The sequence below is a fragment of the Phascolarctos cinereus genome, unplaced genomic scaffold (assembly GCF_003287225.1).
Source record: "Phascolarctos cinereus isolate Bilbo 61053 unplaced genomic scaffold, phaCin_HiC Scaffold_9;HRSCAF=440, whole genome shotgun sequence".
Taxonomy (NCBI): domain Eukaryota; kingdom Metazoa; phylum Chordata; class Mammalia; order Diprotodontia; family Phascolarctidae; genus Phascolarctos; species Phascolarctos cinereus.
This window is the reverse complement of record NW_027556402.1, coordinates 171,737,871-171,759,423: the sequence shown is the minus strand read 5'-3', so window position 1 is coordinate 171,759,423 and position 21,553 is coordinate 171,737,871. Positions and strand designations below refer to the sequence as shown.

The 21,553-nt window shown below is 40.6% G+C and overlaps 1 protein-coding gene across 1 annotated transcript in view; it reads left to right on the top strand.

Moving 5' to 3' along the window:
- The first annotated feature begins 456 nt into the window (after nucleotides 1-456).
- The window catches only part of LOC110212336 (sodium-dependent phosphate transport protein 2B-like), a 56,097-nt gene continuing 35,000 nt past the window's right edge, over nucleotides 457-21,553 (top strand). Inside the window, exons 1-3 of the mRNA XM_020992341.2 lie at nucleotides 457-512; nucleotides 15,333-15,461; nucleotides 18,514-18,625. Of these exons, the coding sequence (XP_020848000.1) occupies nucleotides 18,613-18,625 (13 nt within the window). The 5' untranslated portion in view covers nucleotides 457-512; nucleotides 15,333-15,461; nucleotides 18,514-18,612. The remainder of the gene's footprint in view (nucleotides 513-15,332; nucleotides 15,462-18,513; nucleotides 18,626-21,553) is intronic.

Genomic DNA, 21,553 nt, shown 5'->3' with positions numbered 1-21,553 from the left:
CCTAGAAAGGTATCAAGTTCTAGAGCTCAAAGGGACCTTTGAGGTATTCTTGTCCAGCTGCTGATTTTTATATAGGTGAGGAATCTGACGCCTGGGGAGGTTAAATAGCGTGCCTAACATGTAATAAATAGCAGAGCTTTTTTGAACCCAGGAATTCTGTCTCCAAAGCCAATATTCATATGTACCTTAATGTTTCAGTTCATCCTGTGGTCAAGTTCTGAAATAAATCAAAGTAATGGATTGAGGAATAAAGCATCTTTAATTGAGATAACAGGGTAGGAAATCTGCTACCCTGATCAATGCCCTATTATTGTAAAGCATAATGGATGTCCCAATCAAGAGACCCACGAAAAGTTTCTTTATACTTTTAGGAGGGGAGGAGGAGGTATTATGAGGTAGCAAGGCCTGTTCATGAGGTCATGAGATTCTAGCTGCCCTCAGCATTCTGAACAAGGCAAAATCACTTCATTCTGGCTGTTTTGCCCTCCATGCCATGAATCCCAGTAGAAGGGGTAAGGACATCAGGGGGCTCAATATGGCTTTGTTTGCAAGGAAAGGTTCTAGGGTGGGGACTTAAGGTATAGTACAGCTCAACCTAATTGTTATAGTTCTTTATTCTCTAAGATTACTAATGACATTAGGAGGGTGGTGTATTGACTGGCAAATGAATTGGATTTAAGCAGGACAGGACTATGCAAAGTCATCAGCCTCACTCTCATCTCCAGAGTCATTGGAGTCCAATGGCAAGGCATAGGTCAGGATGACTGGCCTTTTTAAGCTAAGGTCTTTCCCAGGTCTCTGTTTGTCAAAGGCAACACCCATTCAGTGATTATAGGCCAGATAAGAATTGAGACATAAGATGGCCTAGTTTGACTTCCAAACCAATCAATCTGGGAGGGAAGACCCTCCCCAAGTTTCTGACTAGGACCAAAACAATTGCTCTTTATACTCACTCTGAGCCATCAAAACCCAAACAATGAGCAAATGAGGCTTGGCTTGGGACCTGTTATTGGCCAATCACTGAGAGTGATTTGAGTTTAAAGGCATAGTCAGATAGTTCTATTTGAATCCCAATGGGCTCTATCAAAGCCTGGTTTAACCAGAGCAGTATTTCCAGAAATCATGAATGAAAACTACATGAGACAAAAGAGTTAATTGTTCCAGTTTTTTTTTAAAGATAGAATAAATAAATAAATAAGTTGGGGGAAAAATTTAGCCCACAAACCCCTACATATTTTGGAAAGTGTAGCAATCAAAAACATGTGTAAGGATATGACTCCCCAAATGGACAGAGGGAGAAGAGGAGGTGGAGAAGGAAAAATGACTCAGTTTAATAAGCACTATCTTAAGGGCAGGAATGCAAGGACATTACTGGAATTCTGACGTTGCTAGAATGATTAAGAGATAGTAAAAGTTAATATTACATTTGGTATTAATCTTGTCATTATATTAGCAATGTTTCTGTCACTGTGAACACCTGCTTGGTTTTTTTTCCCTTTTTTCCTAGTCTGTATTTATTGTTTTGGGAAGGCTCTTTTTTGGACTGGACTCATCAGTACAGGGAGATGATGGTGGACTTCCTCTACCAATGCCTTTTGGCACCTCTTCACCACAGTGTTAGAGAATTGTCTAGGCCACTGAGAAGTGAGGTGATTTGCCTTGAATTAAAAACGTACCCAATGGACTTGACTTCCTCACTTCAAATCAACTTTTAATCTACTAGACCACCTTGATCTACTTCTCTTTAGTTTGCTCATATGATGAGGATGGGATCTAGACCCCAGAAAGGAAAAACCTTGGACTTTCCCACATGGCCAAGTCTCTGGTTTTCTGCTTGAGTCTATAATCCCATCAACTGGCCTTTCATTGTGGCTACACCCAATCTTCCCTCCATTGTCTTACCTCCCTATGGCCCTTGGCCATTTCCCACACTTAATCCTAGCTAGGTTCCATTGTCCAGGTCCCTGGTGTTCTGTTCACCCCAGTTTACTGGCCACTCCCATCCAGATCTCCTTAGGCCCCTCCTCCCATCACCCCAAATTACTTGGCCACTCCTAGATCCCTCCCACAAGCTTTCTGTATATAAGGACCATCTTATCTCCATTAAAATGCTAGGATTCTTATAATCTAGCCAATAGCCCACAGATGCTCAGATTCTTTAAGAGTCTGGCTAATATGGCAAATCTTCAATAAACCTTGTTTTTGGCTGAAAGACTTGGGTTGAATTCTTTCAGGCAGGACCCAACTGTTGGGATTTTGGGATTCCAGGACCCCTAGCCTCTAGACCTCATCACATCTGCAAAAAAATACAGCAAAACTAATGACAGCTACTCTAGAGTTTGAGGAGAAAGACCAACTTTGGCAAATAAGTTTAATTGTAATTGTAATGCTTAGTATGGGGCTTCCACTGGTCTGAGCACCTGAGCATTGACTAGGTAAATATTCTTGGTCTTTGTTTTGAAAAGATTTGTCAAAAGATTTCTAATTGGCCATCATTTTTTTATCCTACCCTTCCTGCCTATAAATGCCAGTCCCCACAGAGCAGAAGCTGGAAGTCAAGTCTAACCCCATATCTTCTTTAGAGTAACTTTCAGGGACCTGGGGGGAGATACTCAAGGTGGCCACAAAGTGCCCAAAGCCTCTAGAATTGTGGGCCAGGCTTATGCATGGAATGAGAAGGGCCTCTGGTGTTCCAGAACTGAGAGGGTGAGAGTAGGTGGATAGTTTTCACCCGGTTGCCAGCCCGCTCTGCCTGGGAAGCATGGCTAGAATCACTGCACAGACTGCAGGTAGGCTGTGTCCTGGTGGGTTGGCCAGGTGCGGGATTGGAATGTGGAGTGTGTACTGACAGCAGCAGGAGTTGCTGGAGCAGCCCTATCTTTGCGCAACACCTTCTTCTATATATACCCAGGGCTTGGGAATATCTGGTGGAGTCATTCCTTTAGTTCTTTGGCCCAGGAGGAAAAAAGGACTGATGAGTACAAGCAACTCTGAAACTAGGACAGAGATTCTTCTTTAAAAATCACTCAAAAGTTTGTTTCCACTGCTCTTTTCCTCCAGACAGCTCTGGCTCGTAGAAAGCTACTGAGGGTGGAAGATGTATTGGCCATCCTTATAGCATTTCTGGGAAGTACTAAAGGAGGCTTTTTTTGAAAAAAAGTGCAAACTCTTTATCACTAGATTTCTGCTTTTTATTCATCTTTAGATCTTGAGATTAAAGAAATAGGGACTCTGCGATCCAAATGATGCTTCTGCCTGCTGTCCATTAGACAGACTGTGCTCACAGCACAGCGCCTACAAGGATTTCAAAGTGTTACCTGCTGGAAAAGGAGCCTAAAAGTGCTTGTGGGGAAGGGTGGCTGGCTGCCTGTTACCCTGGAAGGAGGGTTTTCTCTGAGTTGAAGAGTGAAAGGCTAGATAGCTGTCATTTTTCAGCAGTTACAGGACAATGATTTGGGCCAAGTCAGCTTGTAGGGAGGCTGTAGGAATAAAAAATTATTCAACCTAAGAGACTTACCTTAGGTTCAGATAATTTGGGTGGAGACAGCAAGGGGAGTCTAACTTCCCAAGGCCAGTATGCATGGGGGGCATGGGAGAGCCATTAGCAAAAATTCAACCCAGTGTGTGCTGGCCTAAAAAGGCTGAGAAGTGAGGTAGTGTCCACCGTCTCCCTTTGTGGTTGCCATAAATGTGGGCATAAAAATCATTCAACCTACAATAAGAAAGAAAGAGGCAGAGCTCTGAGCAAATGGCACTTTATTAGAGGGTGCATGGTCTCCTTTAATGAAATGGACCTCAGATATTCCTCAGGATCTGAGATGCCCCCTCCTTCCATGGCCCTATTTTTATAGGGTTAGATATCTAGACATTCAAGAACAGCTATAAAAGGGGCAGCTAGATGGCGCAGTGGATAGAGCACCGGCCCTGAAGTCAGGAGGACCTGAGTTCAAATGTGGCCTCAGACCAAACATTTGTCATGTTACTAGCTGTGTGACCCTGGGCAAGTCACTTAACCCCAATTGCCTACAAAAAAAAAAGGACAGCTACACAAATATAGAATAATTCCATTGGTTGAGAGATGCTGCTAAGATAAGGGAAAATGATCTTCAAGATCTCAAATGACTAGGAAGTGACAAGATGGATGGGTTTCTCCTTAGGTTAGGCAGGAGCTATACATACACTGCAAGAATATATTAGGGGGATTTTCCATACCATGCCCTCAGCCATGCTTAGTTTGGTCCTGGAATTTGAGCCTAATAGGATGGATATCTCAATCAGCATTCTTATAGTTGCATAAGTCAGCTCCAAAGCTGATAAACAGGTGACTTTATGTATGTGACCTCTGTTACACTGGGCTTGGTCACCATGACAAGGAAAAAAAAGGGTGGAGGGCCTCTAGTTAACTTCTTATCATTAAGCAAGTGTTCTTCCCCCCCCCATTTTATTAATTTATTGATTTATCAACAATCACTTCCATATGCTTTTGGGCTGAAAATTTTTCTCCCCCTTTCTCCCCCTCACTCTCCCCAAGATGGCACACAATCTGATATAGGCTTTACATTTACATACCCCTTAAACATATTTTCACATTAGCGAAGTTGTAAGTAAAAATTAAAACCAATACGAGGAACCATCAGAACAATGAAACAAAACTCAACAGAAGGTAAAAATAAGTGATAGCAATCTGACTTCCATAGTTCTTTCTTTGGATGTGGACAGCGTTTTCCATCCTGAGGCCTCTGGAGAGGTCTTAGATCCTTGTAATGCTGAGAAGGGTTCAGTTTAACAGTATTAGTCATCATATAACGTGGCTGTTATTGTGTACGAAGTCCTCTTGGTTCTGCTCACTTCACTCAGCATCAGACCATGTAAGTCTTTCCGGGTTTTTCTGAAGTCAGCCTGTTCATCATTTCTGATAGCACAATAGTATTCCATTACACTCATATACCACAACTTGCTCAGCCATTCCCCAATGGATGGGCATCCTCTCAATTTCCAATTCTTTGCCACCACAAAAAGCTGCTATGATATTTTTGTACATGTGGGTCCTTTTCCCATTTTTTGATCTCTTTGGGATATAGCCCTAGAAGTGCTATTGCTAGATCAAAGGGTATGCACATTTTTGTAGGCCTTTGGGCATAGTTCCAAATTGTTCTCCAAAATGGTTGGATCATTTCACAACTTCACCAACAATGTATTGGTGTTCCAGTTTTCCCACATCCTCTCCAACATTTATCATTTTCCTGTTTTGTCATGTTGGCCAATCTGATAGGTGTGATGCGGTACCTCAGAGTTGTTTTGATTTGCATTTCTCTAATCAATAACGATTTAGAGCATTTTTTCATATGACTATAGATGGCTTTGATTTCTTCATCTGAGAATTGTCTGTTCATATCCTTTGACCATTTATCAATTGGGGAATGGCTTGTGTTCTTATAAATTTGCCTTAATTCTCTATATATTTTAGAAATGAGGCCTTTATCAGAGAGACTGGCTGTAAAAATTCTTTCCCAATTTTTTACCTTCCTCCTAATCTTAGTTGCATTGGCTTTGTTTGTGCAAAAACTTTTGAATCTAATGTAATCAAAATTATCCATTTTGCTTTTCATAATGTTCTCTATTTCCTGTTTGGTCATGAATTCTTCTGTTCTCCATAGATCTGATAGGTAAAGTATTCCTTGTTCTCCCAGTTTACTTATGGTATCAGCCTTTATATCTAAGTCCTGAACCAATTTTGACTTTGTGCAAGTGTTCTTATAACCTGCAGCTCACAGTTCTGGGGCCAAATATGCAGAACTCAAAATCACTACCTTTATCATATCAAATTAATATTGATTGGAATACAGTAGGGGTCCTCAGTGAATCAAATTTCTCATAGAATTTTTGTATGGGAATATACATATTTTAAGTATTGATCCACTTTAATATTAGAAGAGTGAAACATCTTCTGGGAGTTTATCCTAGTTTTAGGAGGTGAGGGCAGTAGGTTAATTTATGCCAACACAGAGACGGTAATCCAAAATTTTAAGGCAGTATTGATGTGATGGCAAGGATGACCAGAGGGAGTAGGAAGTCAGTTAGGAATAGGAAGGCAGGTGCCTTTGAAGGCAGAGGACCACCTACTTCCCACCTGGGAGACATTGGGATTTCTCCCTGAGTAGCCCTAGTGCCCTTATCCTATGGGTTCTTTGCTTAACACTACTGCTAGAGTGGAAATCTGGGATCAAATCCTGGATACCATTCCTCTTACCTCTCTTAGCTTCCTTCTCTGTAAAATGGAGATAATGTGGTGAAAGTATTTGGCAAACTCCCTAAGTTTCTATAGAGATCTTAAGAGCTGGAAAGGCCTTGAAGAGGCCACCATCCAGTCCAAGCATTTTATTTTACAGATGCAGAAACTGCCAGAGAGGTTTGATAACTTGCTACATAGGGAGAGTTTAAGTTTGAACTCAAGTTGTCTGACTCTTTACCAATGTTCTTCCAGTTGTTGAAGCTGCTCTTTCTCCTAGATGGAGAAACTCTCTCATTGCTGCTGGGATGAGAGTGATAGAGCTCTGCTCTTGGATCTGCAACAACAGGGTAGAATTGGAGAGAAAGAATCTGCTGTTTCTCTATCTTGTAATAAAAAATAACAATAAGAACTTACATCAAATCACTTGTGTAAAATGCTATAAATATTAACTCTTATTCCTCTGTCTACCTTTCCTCATGACCTAGGTATAGTCCAAAAGTGTCAGAAGAGTAGGGTAAGTAACACTGGGTATTTTCGGTGCTGTGAGATCTACCCTTTAATAAATCCTGATGCTCCTGAAGTGTACCCTTCCCCCAGGATTTCTCAAACTCTTGTCTCCCTTACCTTCCCAAGGCACAGACCTACCTCCATTTCTAAAATGGCCAGGTCAGTCTCAAGTCAGGTAGGGAGTAACCCCCACTTTTCCTTAGCCCATTCCATTTAGGTCACTCTATAACTTGCAATTTCTCCTAAGGTAATACATAAAGGATAAGAAGGAAAGGAAAGAGGAAGCAGTGCTGGTACAATGGAAGAAATACAACTTCTGGAGACAGGGGACTCTAATTCAAATTCTCCTTCATATTGATCATCTGTCTCATCTTGGGAGACTCACTTATCATTCTTGGGTCTTAGGTTTGTCAGCTGTAAATTGAGGGAATTAGACTTGATCTCTGACGTCCTTTCCACTTCTAACCCAGAACTGGTTTGCAGTTCCAAAGAAAAGGTCTGCCAGGAAAGGAGATGAGCAAGACTAAGTTTCATGATGTTTTGAATTCTAACTATTCTTGTTGTTTTCCTGCCCGCATTATTCTGGATAATTGTCAAAAAGCCTAGGCCCTAGCTACAATCCTTACAGGCTAGCCATGTGGCCCCAGGCAATTCTCTTTACTTTGGAGTCGGTTTTCCTTGTTTGTAAAGAGGGTGATTAAGGCTAGGTAAGAAATGAGGCCAAGAAGGTCTCTTTTGCCTAGTAAAAGAGTGTGTCTCTGTTTTGAGTGTTTCTTGTAAACAACATATTGTTGGGCTCTGATTTCTAGTTCATTCTGCTATACACCTCAGGTTTTGTGGGTGAATTTATCCCATTCATGTTCCTGGTTGTGATTGCTAACTGTGCATTTCCCTCTATCCTATATTCTTCTATTTATCCTTCTGTCTTTCTTTTTATCCTCTTGTCTGTCTCTTTTACATCTGACTATGGGCTAGATTTTTTTCTTAAGGACCTTGTCTTAAGCCCAAATCTCTCTGGCTGTCATTGATTGGTCAACAATAGATTCCAAGCCAAGCCCCACTTAGTGGTCATTGTTTAGGCCCTGATTGACTCAGAGTGAATGTAAATAACGATTCTGTTTTGGCCAGAAACCCTGAGGGTCTTCCCCTCCCAGATTGATTTTTTTCTTTTTAACTAGGTAAAAGAGGCCATTCTCTGCCTTATTTTTTACCTAGCCTTAATCACTGAATGGCCATTGCTTCAATCAAACTGAGACTTGTTAAAGAATTTAGCTTAAAAAGGCTAAGTTATTCCACTACATCCAGGGCCATTTCCAGTCATCCTGATCTATATCTTGCTGCTGGACCCAGATGGCTCCTGAGGAGAAAGTGAAGCTGTTGACTTTGCATAGCCCTCCCTCACTTAGAAAATCCAATTCACTTGCATGTCATGGCAGTCACCTCCCTGATGTCATGGTCCTCCCTTTTATCACCTCCCTCTTTCCTTTATCCCTTTCCCCTCCTACTTCCTTGTTGGATAAGAAAGAAGCCTGTTATCATTTGTGTGTGTGTGTATTTTTCATCTTTTTGAAACAATTTAGGAGTGAGATTCAAGCATTGCCTGCCCACTTCCAACTATTTTCCCCTTCATTGTAAAGTATCTTTCTTGTGTGCCTCTCTGATATGAGATAATTTTCCCCATTCTTGTTCTCCTTTCCCGCTTCTCCCAGTGCATTCCTATTTCTTGCCTATCCATTTTTTTTTACATCATCCCAATGTAGAATCCTTCTAGGTGCCTTTACAATGATATAAAGTTCTTAGAAGATATATGTGTCATCTTCCCATACAGAAATGCACACTGTTTAACCCTATCGAGTCCTTTATAATTTCTCCTTTATGTTTACCTTTTTATGCTTTCTCCAGCATCTTGTAATTTGAAAGTCAAATTTTTTATTCAACTCTAGCCATTTCATCAGTACTGTTGGTAAGTCCTCTATATCATTAATTACCTATTTTTTCCCTAGAAGGATTATACTCAGTATTGCTGGGTAGTTATTCTTGGTTGTAATCCCAGGTCTTTTGCCTTCTAGAATATCATATTCTAAGCCCTTTGCTCCTTTGATGTAGTTCTTTCTGGCTGCTTGTAGTATTTTCTCCTTGACCTGGGAGCTCTGGAATTTGGCTATAATATTCTTAGGAGTTTTCATTTTAGGATGTCTTTCAGGTGGATTCTTTTTTGGTTTGTCTATGTTCTTTTTGTACTTTAAAAAAAAATATTCATTAAAAAAAATTAAGTTCCAAATTCTCTCCCTCTCTTTCCTCTCCCCTCTATGAGAAGGCAAGCAACTTGAGGTGCATATATGTACAGTCATGCAAAACATATTTCCAAGTTAGCCCCGCTGCAAAAGAAAACAGACCAAAAAACAAAACAAAACGAAACAAGAAAAGTTAAGGTTTAAAAAAAAAGTAGCTTTGATTTGCATTCAGACTCCATCTGTTCTTTCTCTGGAAAAGGAAAAGTTTTCATCTTAGTCCTTCAAATTTGTCTTAGATCATTGTATTGATGAGAATAGCTAAGTCGTTCACAGCTGATCATCATGCAATATTGCTTTTAACTGTGTATAATGTTCTCCTGATTCTGCTCACTTCACTTTGCATAAGTTCATATAAGTGTTCCAAGGTTTTTCTAAAAGAATTCTGCTGGTCATTTGTTATAGTATAATTGTATTCATCACATCCATATACCACAACTTGTTCAGCCATTCCCCAATTGATGAGCATCGTCTTGATTTCTAATTCTTTGCCACCACAAAAAGAGCTATTTTAATATTTTTGTACATATAGTTCCTTTTCCTTTGATCACTTTGGGATACAAGCCTAGTAGTATTACAGACCTACTAGTGTTACTGACCTAAGGTCTTATTTTCTTCAGTATTTTTGTGCCTCTTTTTAGCGAGTTATTGTCATTTCATAATTTTCTTCCTTAGCTTTAATTTCTTTATCTAATTTTTCTTCTACCTTATGTGATTTTGAAAATATTTTTTTAGCTCTTCCAAAAATTCTTGTTGAGCTCTTGTCCAATTCACATTTTTTGCTTCCCCCTCCCCCCTTTTAGGCTTTGCTTGTAGCTATATTGACTTTATTGCCTTCTTCTCAGTTTGGGTTTTGATCTTTCCTGTGACCATAGTAACTTTTTATAGCCAAGTTCTTTTTTCATAGTTTGCTCATTTTTCTACCCTATTTCTTGATTTGGAACTTAAAGTTAAATGTTGGTCTGTGTTCCCTGCAAGAGGAGGAGGGCTTCTGTCTCAAGCTTCAGTGCTTCCAAGGTGGTGTGATCTAGGGAGAGATATGGTCATTGCTCTTTTGGTCTGCACTCTGGTTCTTGCCCAGGAAGGGCCCCTGCTTTCTTGGGATTATAATCAGTACTGTTCTCCATTTTACTTTACTTTATTTCTGGAAAACTTCTCCTTTTTAGATATCATTGTTGTGTATGTGTGTGTGTGTGTCTGTGTCTGTGAGAGAGAGAGAGATTGAGAAGATAGGCTTGTGTGTGTGTTTCACTTCTTTGTAGGAGGATACAGCATCATTTCTAGGTAATATAATATAGTAGAAAGAGTTCTGAATTTGTATTCTAAAAATCAGGTTTGAGTCTTGGTTTTGACACTTGCTAGCTATGTGACCTTGGACATTTTATCTCTGAGTCTCAGTTTCTTCTTTAAAATAAGAATAAGATATTTCACATTTAGAATTATTAGTATACTTGTACTCCCTACCTTGCAAGGTTGTTGTGAAGAAAGCACTGTACAAATTGTAAAGCACTGTATAAATGTGATCTGGTATCATTTTTCTGATGCCACCAAGCTGGTGGTTAGGGTGTCTTCTGCCACCACTGCAGGGGTTGAGGATGTTCTTAGCTAAGGCCTTGTGAACATTTCTTTCTCATTATTATGCTATATCTCTCAGTGTGGATTGTTGTTGGCTGCTTGAATTCAATTTTTGCCTCAGTCTAGGGCTCTTGTGCAATACTCCTCATAGTTTTCCACTTTTTCCTTTTTCATTTTTTCTTCTATCTCTGGTTTCCCATTCTTCCTTGGACAATGGCCAATGGGAACCATTGGATTCTCTCTACTTTTTTTTTCCTGCAGCCATAGACAAGGTTTATTAGAACATCTGTCATAGTGGTCAGACTTTTAAGGAATCTGAACATTACTGAGCTATGGCCTAGATTATAAGAATCTGAGCACCTTAATGGAGACAAGATAGATCTTATATACAGAAAGACTGTGGGAGGGATGTAGGAGTGGCCAAGTAGTTTGGGATGACTAGAGGAGGGGTCTAAGGAAGATCTGGATGGGAGTGGCCAGTAAACTGGGCTGAAGAGAACACCTGGGACCTGAGACCTGGGCCATGTAGCCAAGGGACAATGGAGTCTAGATAGGATTAAGGTTGAGAAGTGGCTAGGTGCAACTGGGAGGTAACAGAATAGAATTGGAAGATTGGATGTAGCCATAATGAAAGGCCAGTTGATAGGATTATAGCCTCAGGTGAATTAGAGATTTTCTCCCTACCTCCTTTATCCAAATCTCAGGTAAATTCTGTTCCTACACACATTAACATTCATATTGTTCTATAGTATAATTAACCAGTATATGATGGAGAAGACTTGACATTAATTGATTCAGATCCATGGCCCCTCACTATGTAAACTCCTTGTAACTGCCATTATAATGATAAATTGTTTTATAGTTACAAGTATTATCTTTCTGTGTAGGGATGTAAATGGTTTAAGGTTGTTGAATCCCTTATGTTTTCTCTTTCCTGTTTACCTTTTTATGCTTCTCTTGAGACTTGTATTTAAAAATCATTTCTTTGGGTTCAGTTCTGGTCTGTTCATCAAAACTGCTTGAAAATACTCTGTTTCATTGAATATGTATTTTTTCCCCCGAAGGAGCATACTCAGTTTTGCTGGGTAGGTGATTCTTGGTTGCAATCCTAGCTCCATTGCCTTCTAGAACATCATATTCCAAGCCCTCCAATCCTTTAATGTAGAAGCCACTAAATCCTATGTAATCCTGACTGTGGATCTATGATATTTGAATTATTTCTTTCTGGCTGCTTGTAGTATTTTCTCCTTGACCTGGAATTTGGAATCTGGAATTTGGAATTTGGCTCCTGGGAGTTTTAGTTATGGGATCTCTTTAAGGAGGTGATCAGTGGATTCTTTCAATGTGTATTTTACACTCTGGTTCTAGGATATCAAGGCAGTTTTTCATGATAATTTCTTGAAGTATGATGTCCAGATCCTTTTTTGGATCATGGCTTTCAGGTAATCAAATAATTCTTAAATTATCTTTCCTTGCTCTGTTTTCCAGGTCAATTTTTTTTTTTGCTTTTTTGGTGAGGCAATCAAGGTTAAGTGACTTGCCCAGGGTCACACAGCTAGTTAGTGTCAAGTGTCTGAGGCTGGATTTGAACTCAGGTCCTCCTGACTCCAAAGCCGGAGCCTATCCACTGTGTCACCTAGCTGCCCCTTTAAAATGGTGCGAATTATTTTTCCAATGAGATATTTCCCATTTTCTTTCATTTTTTCATTCTTTTGACTTTGCTTTATTGTTTCTTGCTCCTTCTTGGAATCATTAGCTTCCACTTGCCTAATTTTCATTTTTATGGAATTCTTTTCTTCAGTGAGATGTTTGTTGTATCTCTTTTCCCATTTGGCTTATTGTTGCTTTTCAAGGAATTCTTTTCTTCAGTGTTTCTTAATGTTAGACTTCCTTAATAGAAATAGAGTGTTTGGATCATATTAAGTGATCATTCCATTATATTGCTTTTTAGTCAGAGCATTTCTGATGTAGTATGTTCAGTTCTGGGTGCTAGTGTTAAGGAAAGGGACTTGGTTTGGATAGAATTAGATAAGAGTGGCTCTACGAGAGGGCAAGCATGCCGGTTGAATTGTAGTCAAGGAGCTAGGAATGCTTAGGTGGAAATGAAAAGACTTATCTTCAAATACATGAAGGGCTGTCATGTTCAAGAGGGGCTAATTGGTCTTCTCGATAAAATTACATGGAGGTAGACATTGGCTCCAGAACAAGGAGGGAGCATCCAATTAAATCCAAGAATTGTCCGTAAGGGGAGTGAGCTTAGTGCAAGTGTACAATCAGACCTGAATGACTGGAGATGTGGGACAAGGGAGTCTTGGAAGGTATTACAAGGGAAGACTAGATGATATGAGGTTCCTTTCAACAATTATGATTTATTCAACAAATCTTTTTAGAAGCCTACTATGTGTAAGACGTATGAGCTTTGGGATATACAAACATGGTTAATAACCTGGGCCCTACGTAAGATAGAGTTGTCTGTCATCCCATTGGTCACTGGTGTTTCTGGTTCTGGTCATCCTCGCCTCCTTGGCTTAGCTTTGGGAGGCAGAAGTGGGTCTGAGCCAGTGCTGGGTTATATTTTCTCATTTGCTGTCTGCCAGCAACACTGCTGGGCACTGTTGGTGCTTTAAAGATGAATTTCATTATCACCATCATCAACATCCAATCCAATTGACTAAATGTGTCCATGCTTATGATGGTGTGCTCAGGATGCTACAAAGCAAGTGAGGCTGATATGGATCGTGTCCTAGGGGAGGGCGACAGCTCCACAGGGTCAGTAGGAAGAGGCAAGAGGATGGGCAAATGCATAGCATGGGAATATCAGATGAGACAGCCCTCTGGCGAATTGTGTAAAGCCAAAGGTCTCCCTCCTGCATTCCAGGATGGGCTTATGAAAGTTCTGGGCATCATTTCTGAAGTTGGGAGGAAGGTGCATAAACACTTTCACTCCTTCTCCCTTTTATGTATACCACGAGGTGTACACTAGATGGTGCAGTGGAGAGAAGGCTGCATCTAGAGTCATAAACACCTGAGTTGAGTAGGCCTCAGACACTTCCTAGCTGTGTTACCCTAGGCAGGTCACCTAAGCGCTCTACCTCAGTTTCTTAGCTATAAAATTGATAATAATACTTACTTTACAAGGTTAATGTGAGGACAAATGAGGATTAAAGCACTCTCTACATGTTAGCTGTTACCATTACTCCTTCCTTCTTTCCATCCGTAGCATTTTCTACCTGTTCTTGTATGGTATTTCATATTTGGGCATATTTTACATCCCTGTTAGATTACAATCTGTAAGGGCAAGGAACATATCTCAATTGTCTTTATCTAGCCCCAGCTCCCGGCACAGTGCTTTCCACATAGCTGGCTCATAAAAAAAAAATTTGGTCATTGATAAATGAATAAATGATTATCTCACCTGGCTGCTGAAGGGGACTAGCTGGGCCTTTGGAAGGCAAGTGTTGCTTATGGACAATGAAGGAAGGCAGAAAAGTGGAACCTGGGAGAAGGAATACTGGGTGAAAGGGGGGGATTCAGCTTAGAGCCTAGTGGCCAGTGAGAAGAAAGGGCAGGTGCTGTGAGATGGGAACCATTGCTGGGCTCTGGGGAGGGAATAGGGTAGGGCAGGACTAATCCTCCTAGGGCTGGCCAACATCATTAGATTCTTTACAAAAGCAAAACTGTCATTTTTACTGAGAAGCCCAATACTTAAAAGTAATCCCTGTGTGGGACAGACCACTTACTCAAAAATAAAAACAAAGACATAGATACCTTGAAAGTAGAAAGGAGTTTATTGCTTTCTTATAAGAAAGGGTACCACCCCCAGTGGCCATTGCCGGCCAGGAGAGTACGAGTTGGGTACAGAAATCAAGGCTTATTTATACCCTACTGCAAGCTCCTCCTCCCTAACCCCCTTCCCCTTATCTCATTGGCTGGGCTTTCAAGGGTTACAGTCTACTCATGGAGATGCAAGTTTGGCCAGAGACAAGAAAAGGCAGGAAGTTTTCCAAGGGCAAGCAATTCAGGTTGGGGGTAGGGCTATTCTTTCTGTTAAGTACTTAAAAACGCAGGGGGGGGGGCATGGTTTAGGGTTTTGAAAACAACAATACAAGAACTGTTAACAAGAACTAATGACCTTTTGAGAAGGCTTCACTTCTGAGAGATCATCTCTTACATCCCTCAGGTCCTTCTGAAGAGCACTAAGTGCTTTGCTGGTCATTATCTCAGGAGCCGTCTGCCTGGACCTGGCTGCTACTACCATCTATACCACTTAGCAAACCAATGGTTCAGCTAAGAATGCAGCCTTGATTTGCTTATGGCTCCCCCTGCCTCCCCTTCAGACCACAATGTTATTGGTGCCCAAAAGCTTCTTCACAAATGTGGCTTGTTTTTTTAAAGTGGGGGGGAATTTGGGGACCATTTCAAGTAAACGGCATATTTATTAAAATGCACTTCCTAATACATCACTAAAGCTGACAACCCCAGCCAGCCTTCTCCTTGCTGAACAGAGATGGGAGATTCTTGCACAAAATTCTAGTTCCCCTGTGTGTGTGTGTGTGTGTGTGTGTGTGTGTGTGTGTGTGTGTGTGTGTGTGTGTGCACATACATGGGCATGCTATACACACAAGCATGTCATAAATAAGACAATATTTGAAAGAGTGCTTAGCACAGTGCCTGGCACATAGTAGGTGTTTAATAAATGCTTGCTCACTTCTCCTTTGTTTTTGCAGAGAGAGACACCAAAGGAAAAATAATTGCTGTCTTTTGAGGGTTTGGGAAAGTGATTCTCCTCCTGGGATTTCTCTACTTCTTTGTCTGCTCCTTGGACATTCTCAGCAGTGCTTTCCAGCTGGTTGGAGGTATGAAAAGCAACATCAGAAAGGGTCAAAGGTTTGTGGGTGGCTTTTTTTTTTGCTTTCTAATTGATTTTGGTTCAGCCTATAGCAATCAACAAGCAATGTCAACCCAAGTAATCTCCCTTCTTTTAAACTATTCTCTGACTGAGGGGGTCTCACCTTTTCATCCACTCCGGAAATGAGTATGCTTCTTGAGTGGTACTTTCCTCCCGTCCATCCTTTCCCTACTGCAGCACCCAGTCCACCTCACTTACACTCCAGTCTCTGAAAGTGAGACAGTTTAGGGATTAGGTTTCAAAAACCTTTGTGAGAAATCTTTGTAATAGAGAATTTAAGCCATCAAATTAAGGTTTTGGGGTGAGGGTCTGAATTTTGATCCCCTGTTGATGTCTAAAACATAACCTCTAGTTTCAGAGACTAGAATCTATTTAAGATCTATGAAAGTGAACTGGTCAGATTTACACTGGGAACGTAAAGAGAAGAATTGGAGTGATTTTGTCCAAGCCTTTCTCATCCCACTCTTTATTCTCTCCACAAATTCTTCCAGTTCTATCTCAAAACAATCTGTGCTTGAAGGCAGAGACCCTGGGGTGTGTGTGTGTGTGCGCTTAATCTCCAGCCTGGCCTAGCGTGTTTTCCACATTCTTGACTTTCATGGGTAAATGATCATTTGTTTTTGACTCCAACCATTTAGACAATTGATTTCATGCTCTACTCCATTTCCTTTGTGTAAAGCCTGGCCTTCATGCTTCTACTCTGCAGACTAATAATGGTAGCCATTATTATTACTAAGCTCTGAGACAGGGATGGGGGCATACAAAGGAAATGGAAGACCTATCTCTAACCTTAGGAAATTTGTAATTTTGTTGGGATGACACAACATGCACATGGAAAAGATTTCAGGTCTTGTAAGCACCCTACAACGTGATATACCTTAAATAAACCAAATGGTGAAAAGCAATAAGCATATATGTGTGTGTGTGTGTATATACAGATATATATATGGAGAGAGAGAGAGGGATAGATATAGATAGGTATAGATAGATATAGATAGATATCTATCTGTATATCATTTACCATATGCCAAGCACTCAGCAAATATTGTCTTCAAATATCATCTTGACAACAGCTTTGTGAGGTAGGTTTATTTCACAGTCAAGGAAACTGAGGTTGAGAATGATTAATTCGCTTGTCCAGGGTTATACAGCTAGTAAGTGTCTGAGGCTAGATTTGAGCTCAAGTCTTCTTGATTCAAGGTCCAAGCATCAACCAGCTGCCTCAGAACCCCTCAGTGCAATGGAGATACTTGGTAAAGGACAGAGTTGGGTAGAAAAGTTTTGAAGGAAGAGAGTGTTCCTCCCCTCCAATGGATGGAATACTGGGGGAGGGGATGGAGGAGAGGGAGGCACCCTTCTAGGCCAGAGTAATTCTTTCCAGGCATAGGAACATGTAAGTATGTGTGAGCAATAGCAAGTGGATTTGTTCTGATATAGCAGAGACACTAAACTGGAGTGAGAGAATGTGGTGAGGTTCAGGGCAGCAGATGATAATAACTGGCATATCTATGGCCCTTTAAAATTTGTGCAGAAAAGTGAAGTGCCTTGCCTTTGCTCACACAGTGAGACAGAGGCAGGATCTGACTTATAGCTTCCTAAAACCAAATTCAGTCCTCTGCCTTTTGCCACATTGCCTGCCTTGGCAGCCAATGATTCCTACTCACTCCCCCCCTCCCACACAGTGGCCCCTAGTCTTTGGCCTGTGGCCCAGCAGTACCAACCAACTACCATATAGATCTGTTATGATTACTATTATTATTATTTTTTATTTCCTTACCTTTGTAAGGAAAGCGGCTGGTAAGCTTTTCTATGAGGGTTCCGTAATTTACAATCCTGTGTCCGGCTTGTTGATTGGTGTGCTGGTGACTGCCATTGTGCAAAGTTCCAGCACATCTACATCCATCATCGTCAGCATGGTGTCCTCTTCATGTGAGTCAGCCCCACCCCGCCTCCCCCAACTCCTCCTGAACTTTGTTGGTTAGGCAAGCCTGGATCCATTCAAAGAATTTCATTCCAAATTATAGAATCACATAATTATTCACTATGTGCCTAACCTTTATCTTCCTGATGAGTCTTCCATCAGGCTGAGTCTCTGTCTCTGATGTCCATCTATTTGTCCTGTGTTCTGTACTAGTTCTTGTAGAGTTAGAAAATTAGGCTCTAGCTGGGAGAATTGGGTTGCATATTCTTGGAGGAAATCTTAAATGTGCATTGCTGGAAATGAAGAGCCCTAATCATAACGATCTGCTTTGGGAGAAGAGAGCTCACTGTGAAGAACCCCTTTCTCTTCTTTTTTTCCTTTCTGATATTTAACCCAGCTGAGTCTGAGTCAGTGTCTTGGATGTAATTACAGTTTGAGTGGATTTCTTTTTCTACCAGAGATAATTCAGACCAGATCCTTTTGAATCACTTCGTTGTTTTTCAAATGGGCTTGAATTAGACTAGATCTCTCCAGATCCCAGGACTGGGTCTTCCCCCAACCCTCCTTATAGGATGGATATGTCAATTTTCCCTCTAGTACAAGGGACAGATTGTGAGGTCAGGAGGTAAGCTTCCCTGAAGTATGGCTATGCAGGAGAGAAGAGGATGGAAAACTCCCCCGGAAGACAGAGGATTCTAAATCGCTGAACTGAGAAGAGGCAATCTTGAGACAGAGCTGTTGCTGCAGCCACCATTGGAACAGTCACCACACCCCCCAACATTGCTGCCAGTGGTCTAGTGTTCTTGTTATGGGAAAAGCCCCACTTGCCCTGCCCTAGTTAAAGGTCTAGGCACTTGGTCTCAGCTGTACTGAGTTGTTCTTCACTACACAGGACATCTTCCAGCAAAGGCTGGATGAGTGACTGGTTGGGAACCTTGGAGAAAGGATTCCTCTTCTTGGTCATGTTTGGACTTCATAGCCTTCCCAACATTTTTTTCAAAGCTGATTCCTTAACTTAAGTGTTTTTCCTGTGAATTTCCACACTTTTTCTTCCTCATTTACCTTTTTCCTTTGACAGTGTTGACAGTAAAGGCAGCAATTCCCATTGTCATGGGAGCAAATATTGGGACTTCAGTCACCAGTACTGTCGTGGCCCTCATGCAGGCTGGAGACAGGGATGAATTTCGAAGGTAGGAAGTTTTGTCTCACTTGTTTGCTAGTCATGTCTTCTCCTTCACTGCAGTAACTATCTTTGACTAACAAAGTTGAGAATCTTCACTCAGCTCCACAGATACATCCCAGGCTCTTCCAATGGACTTTGTTACAGTGCAGATTGTGCGATAAGCACATACACTGAGCAGTTTAAATAACTCAGCTTAATCACAAATAATTATAAGTTGATAATGCTTTCATTTCTGGTACAAGGCATTCCCTTTTACATTTTGTTCTTCTAGACGCATAAAAAACAAAATATATTCTAAGAATATAGTCTGGGAATGGGTAACAGGTCAATGGTGGGTGGTGGTACTGAATAACAGACAAAGGAAATCTTTGTCTCCCTAGTGGAGGGAATGTCACCAGCATTTTATTTTCTGCACTTGTTTTCAGGTTTTCCTGATTCCCATAATGGGATCAGAGCAAGTTAGACTATGAAAATTTGTAAGAAGTGGTGATCACATTGTTTTTGCCTGTCTTGTTGAGTATAATCAGGGTATTGTACTCAGAGCCAGAGCCGGATAGGGAAACTCTGATGGGAAGTTGTGTTGAGAAATGGCACCGTTCCTTGGCAGTAAATGTCATACCTTATCTTTTAGTCAATAGAAGCATGTTAGTAGAAGAGCCTAACTGGGTTTATATACACCATGGGCCAATCTGTGCCATTGGGCCACCCCTCCTTCATATCTAACATCCATTGTCTCTTGGTTATCCAGTTCTATTTCTAGCTGTGAAGCACAAATGCTATAATACCTAGTGGTATTCCTGCAGGGTATATGTACAGCAAATATTTGGCATTTGAACATAATAATTGCTGCTCTTTCTATCCAATAGATCTACATTGGGCACAGGGGAGAGATTTTGAATTGGAATCAAAATCATTTCCACGACATTCCATTTTTCAGTAGGTCACTTCCATACAGCTCTCATGTTTCACAGTAATAACAATGGAATGAAGGGTAGAGTCAAGATGATGGAATGAAGGGTCACAACTGCCAAATTTCCCCCTCAAACCTCTTTCTACAAAACAACCATAGAAAACACAAAATCAAATTCTGAGTAGAAAAGCCAACAAAATCATAGTGAGTCATCGTTCTAGCCTAGGAGAGCTTAAAAAAAGAGAATCAAAGGTCTATGACACTGTGGTGGGAACTGGTTGGGAGAATGAAGCAGCACTGGCTATGGGCCTTAGAGGTGGTGACAACACTGGGAACTATCATAACCCAGGCATGGTAAAGGGAATGAGCACCTGACCAGAAAGAGAATCCAGGGCACCCCTGTAATTAGAGCTAGGTGCAGAATCCAGCTCACTCTGGCAGCTTTCAGGTTGTAATTCAAGGACAGAGAGGAATGGCCACTGTCACCATACCTGGGTGAGGATCAGAATGCTGACCAGGAGAGAAGCAACTAGACCTCTCCGCATCATACCACCTTGAAAGCACTGAAAAACCTACAAAACCCAGATAGAGCTTCAGAAGCTCATGCCATCCCTTCTCCCACAGAGGTCAGCAGAGTCCAACTCTAATATCAGGTCCAAGGTCAAGAAGTAGGCTGGAAAAATAAGCAAACAACAAAAAGAACATGACCACGACAACTTCTTTTGTGGCAGGGAAGCTCAAGAAAAAAACTCAAAAGAAGGCACTGACTTGAAAATATCTAGAAGCAATGCCTTAGAGAAATATGCACATTAAACACAAGCCCAGCAAGAATTTCTAGAAGCATGAAAGCAATTTTTAAAAGAGCAAAAAATGATTTCAAAAATCAAATAAGAGTGGCAGAGTAAAAATTGGCAAATGAAATGAAGAACAATACAAGAAAATTATCAAAAAGAGACTGAATAGTTTAGCAAAAGAGATACAAAACCTTACTGAAAAAAAATTACTTTTCAAAAACTGGAATTGGTGAAATGGAAGCTAATGACTCAGATACAAAGAAACAGTAAAACAAAGTCAAAAGAATGAATAAATAGGATCTCATAGGAAAAACAGTTGAACTACAAAATTGGCTGAGGAAAGATTATTTAAACATTATAGAACTACCTGAAAGCCATGATAAAAAAAGAAGTGCCTGGACATCATGTTTCAAGAAGTTATAAAGGAAAACTGCCTAGATAGAATCAGAGGGTAAAATTGAAATAGAAAGAATTCATCAATCACTTCCTAAAAGAGATTCCCCAATAAATACTCCCAGAAATATTGTATCCAAATTCCAGTGCTCCCAAATTGATGAAATGTACAAGTAACCAAAAAGAAAGAATTCCAATATCATGGAGCCACAGTCAGGATCACACAAGACTTAGCAGCTTCCACATAAAAGGAGTAGAAGCCTGGGAATATGATAATCCAGAAGGCAAAGTAACTAGGATTACAACCAACAATATCCTACGCATCAAAATTGAGATTAATCCTATTAGGGAAAAAAGGGATGATTTAATGAAATAGAAAACTTCCAGTATTTTTATGAAAAGACCAGAGCTGAACAGAAAATTTGACATTCAAACATAAGATACAAGAGAAGCATAAAAAGGTAACCATGTGTGAGAAATCATGAGGAACTTAATAAGGTTAAACTTTTTATATTCACAAAAGGGAAGATGATATATGGGACACCTAAGAACTTTATTATCATTAAGGCAGCAAAAATGCATCTATTTAGACAAAGGGCATGTATATGAATCTATTATATTGGAATAATCTCAAAAGAAAAACAGAAGGGTGAAAATGAAGGATTCATGAAGAAGAGGAAAGAGAGAAGAAGAATGGGAAAAATTATCTCACATAACAGAGAGAGACACAAGGAAGAGTTTTTACAGTGGAGGGGGAAATAGGGGGGAGGAAGGAATGGGCAACAATTGAATCTCACTCTTCTCTGAACTGGTCAAAAGATGGAAGTTTGTATGTGTG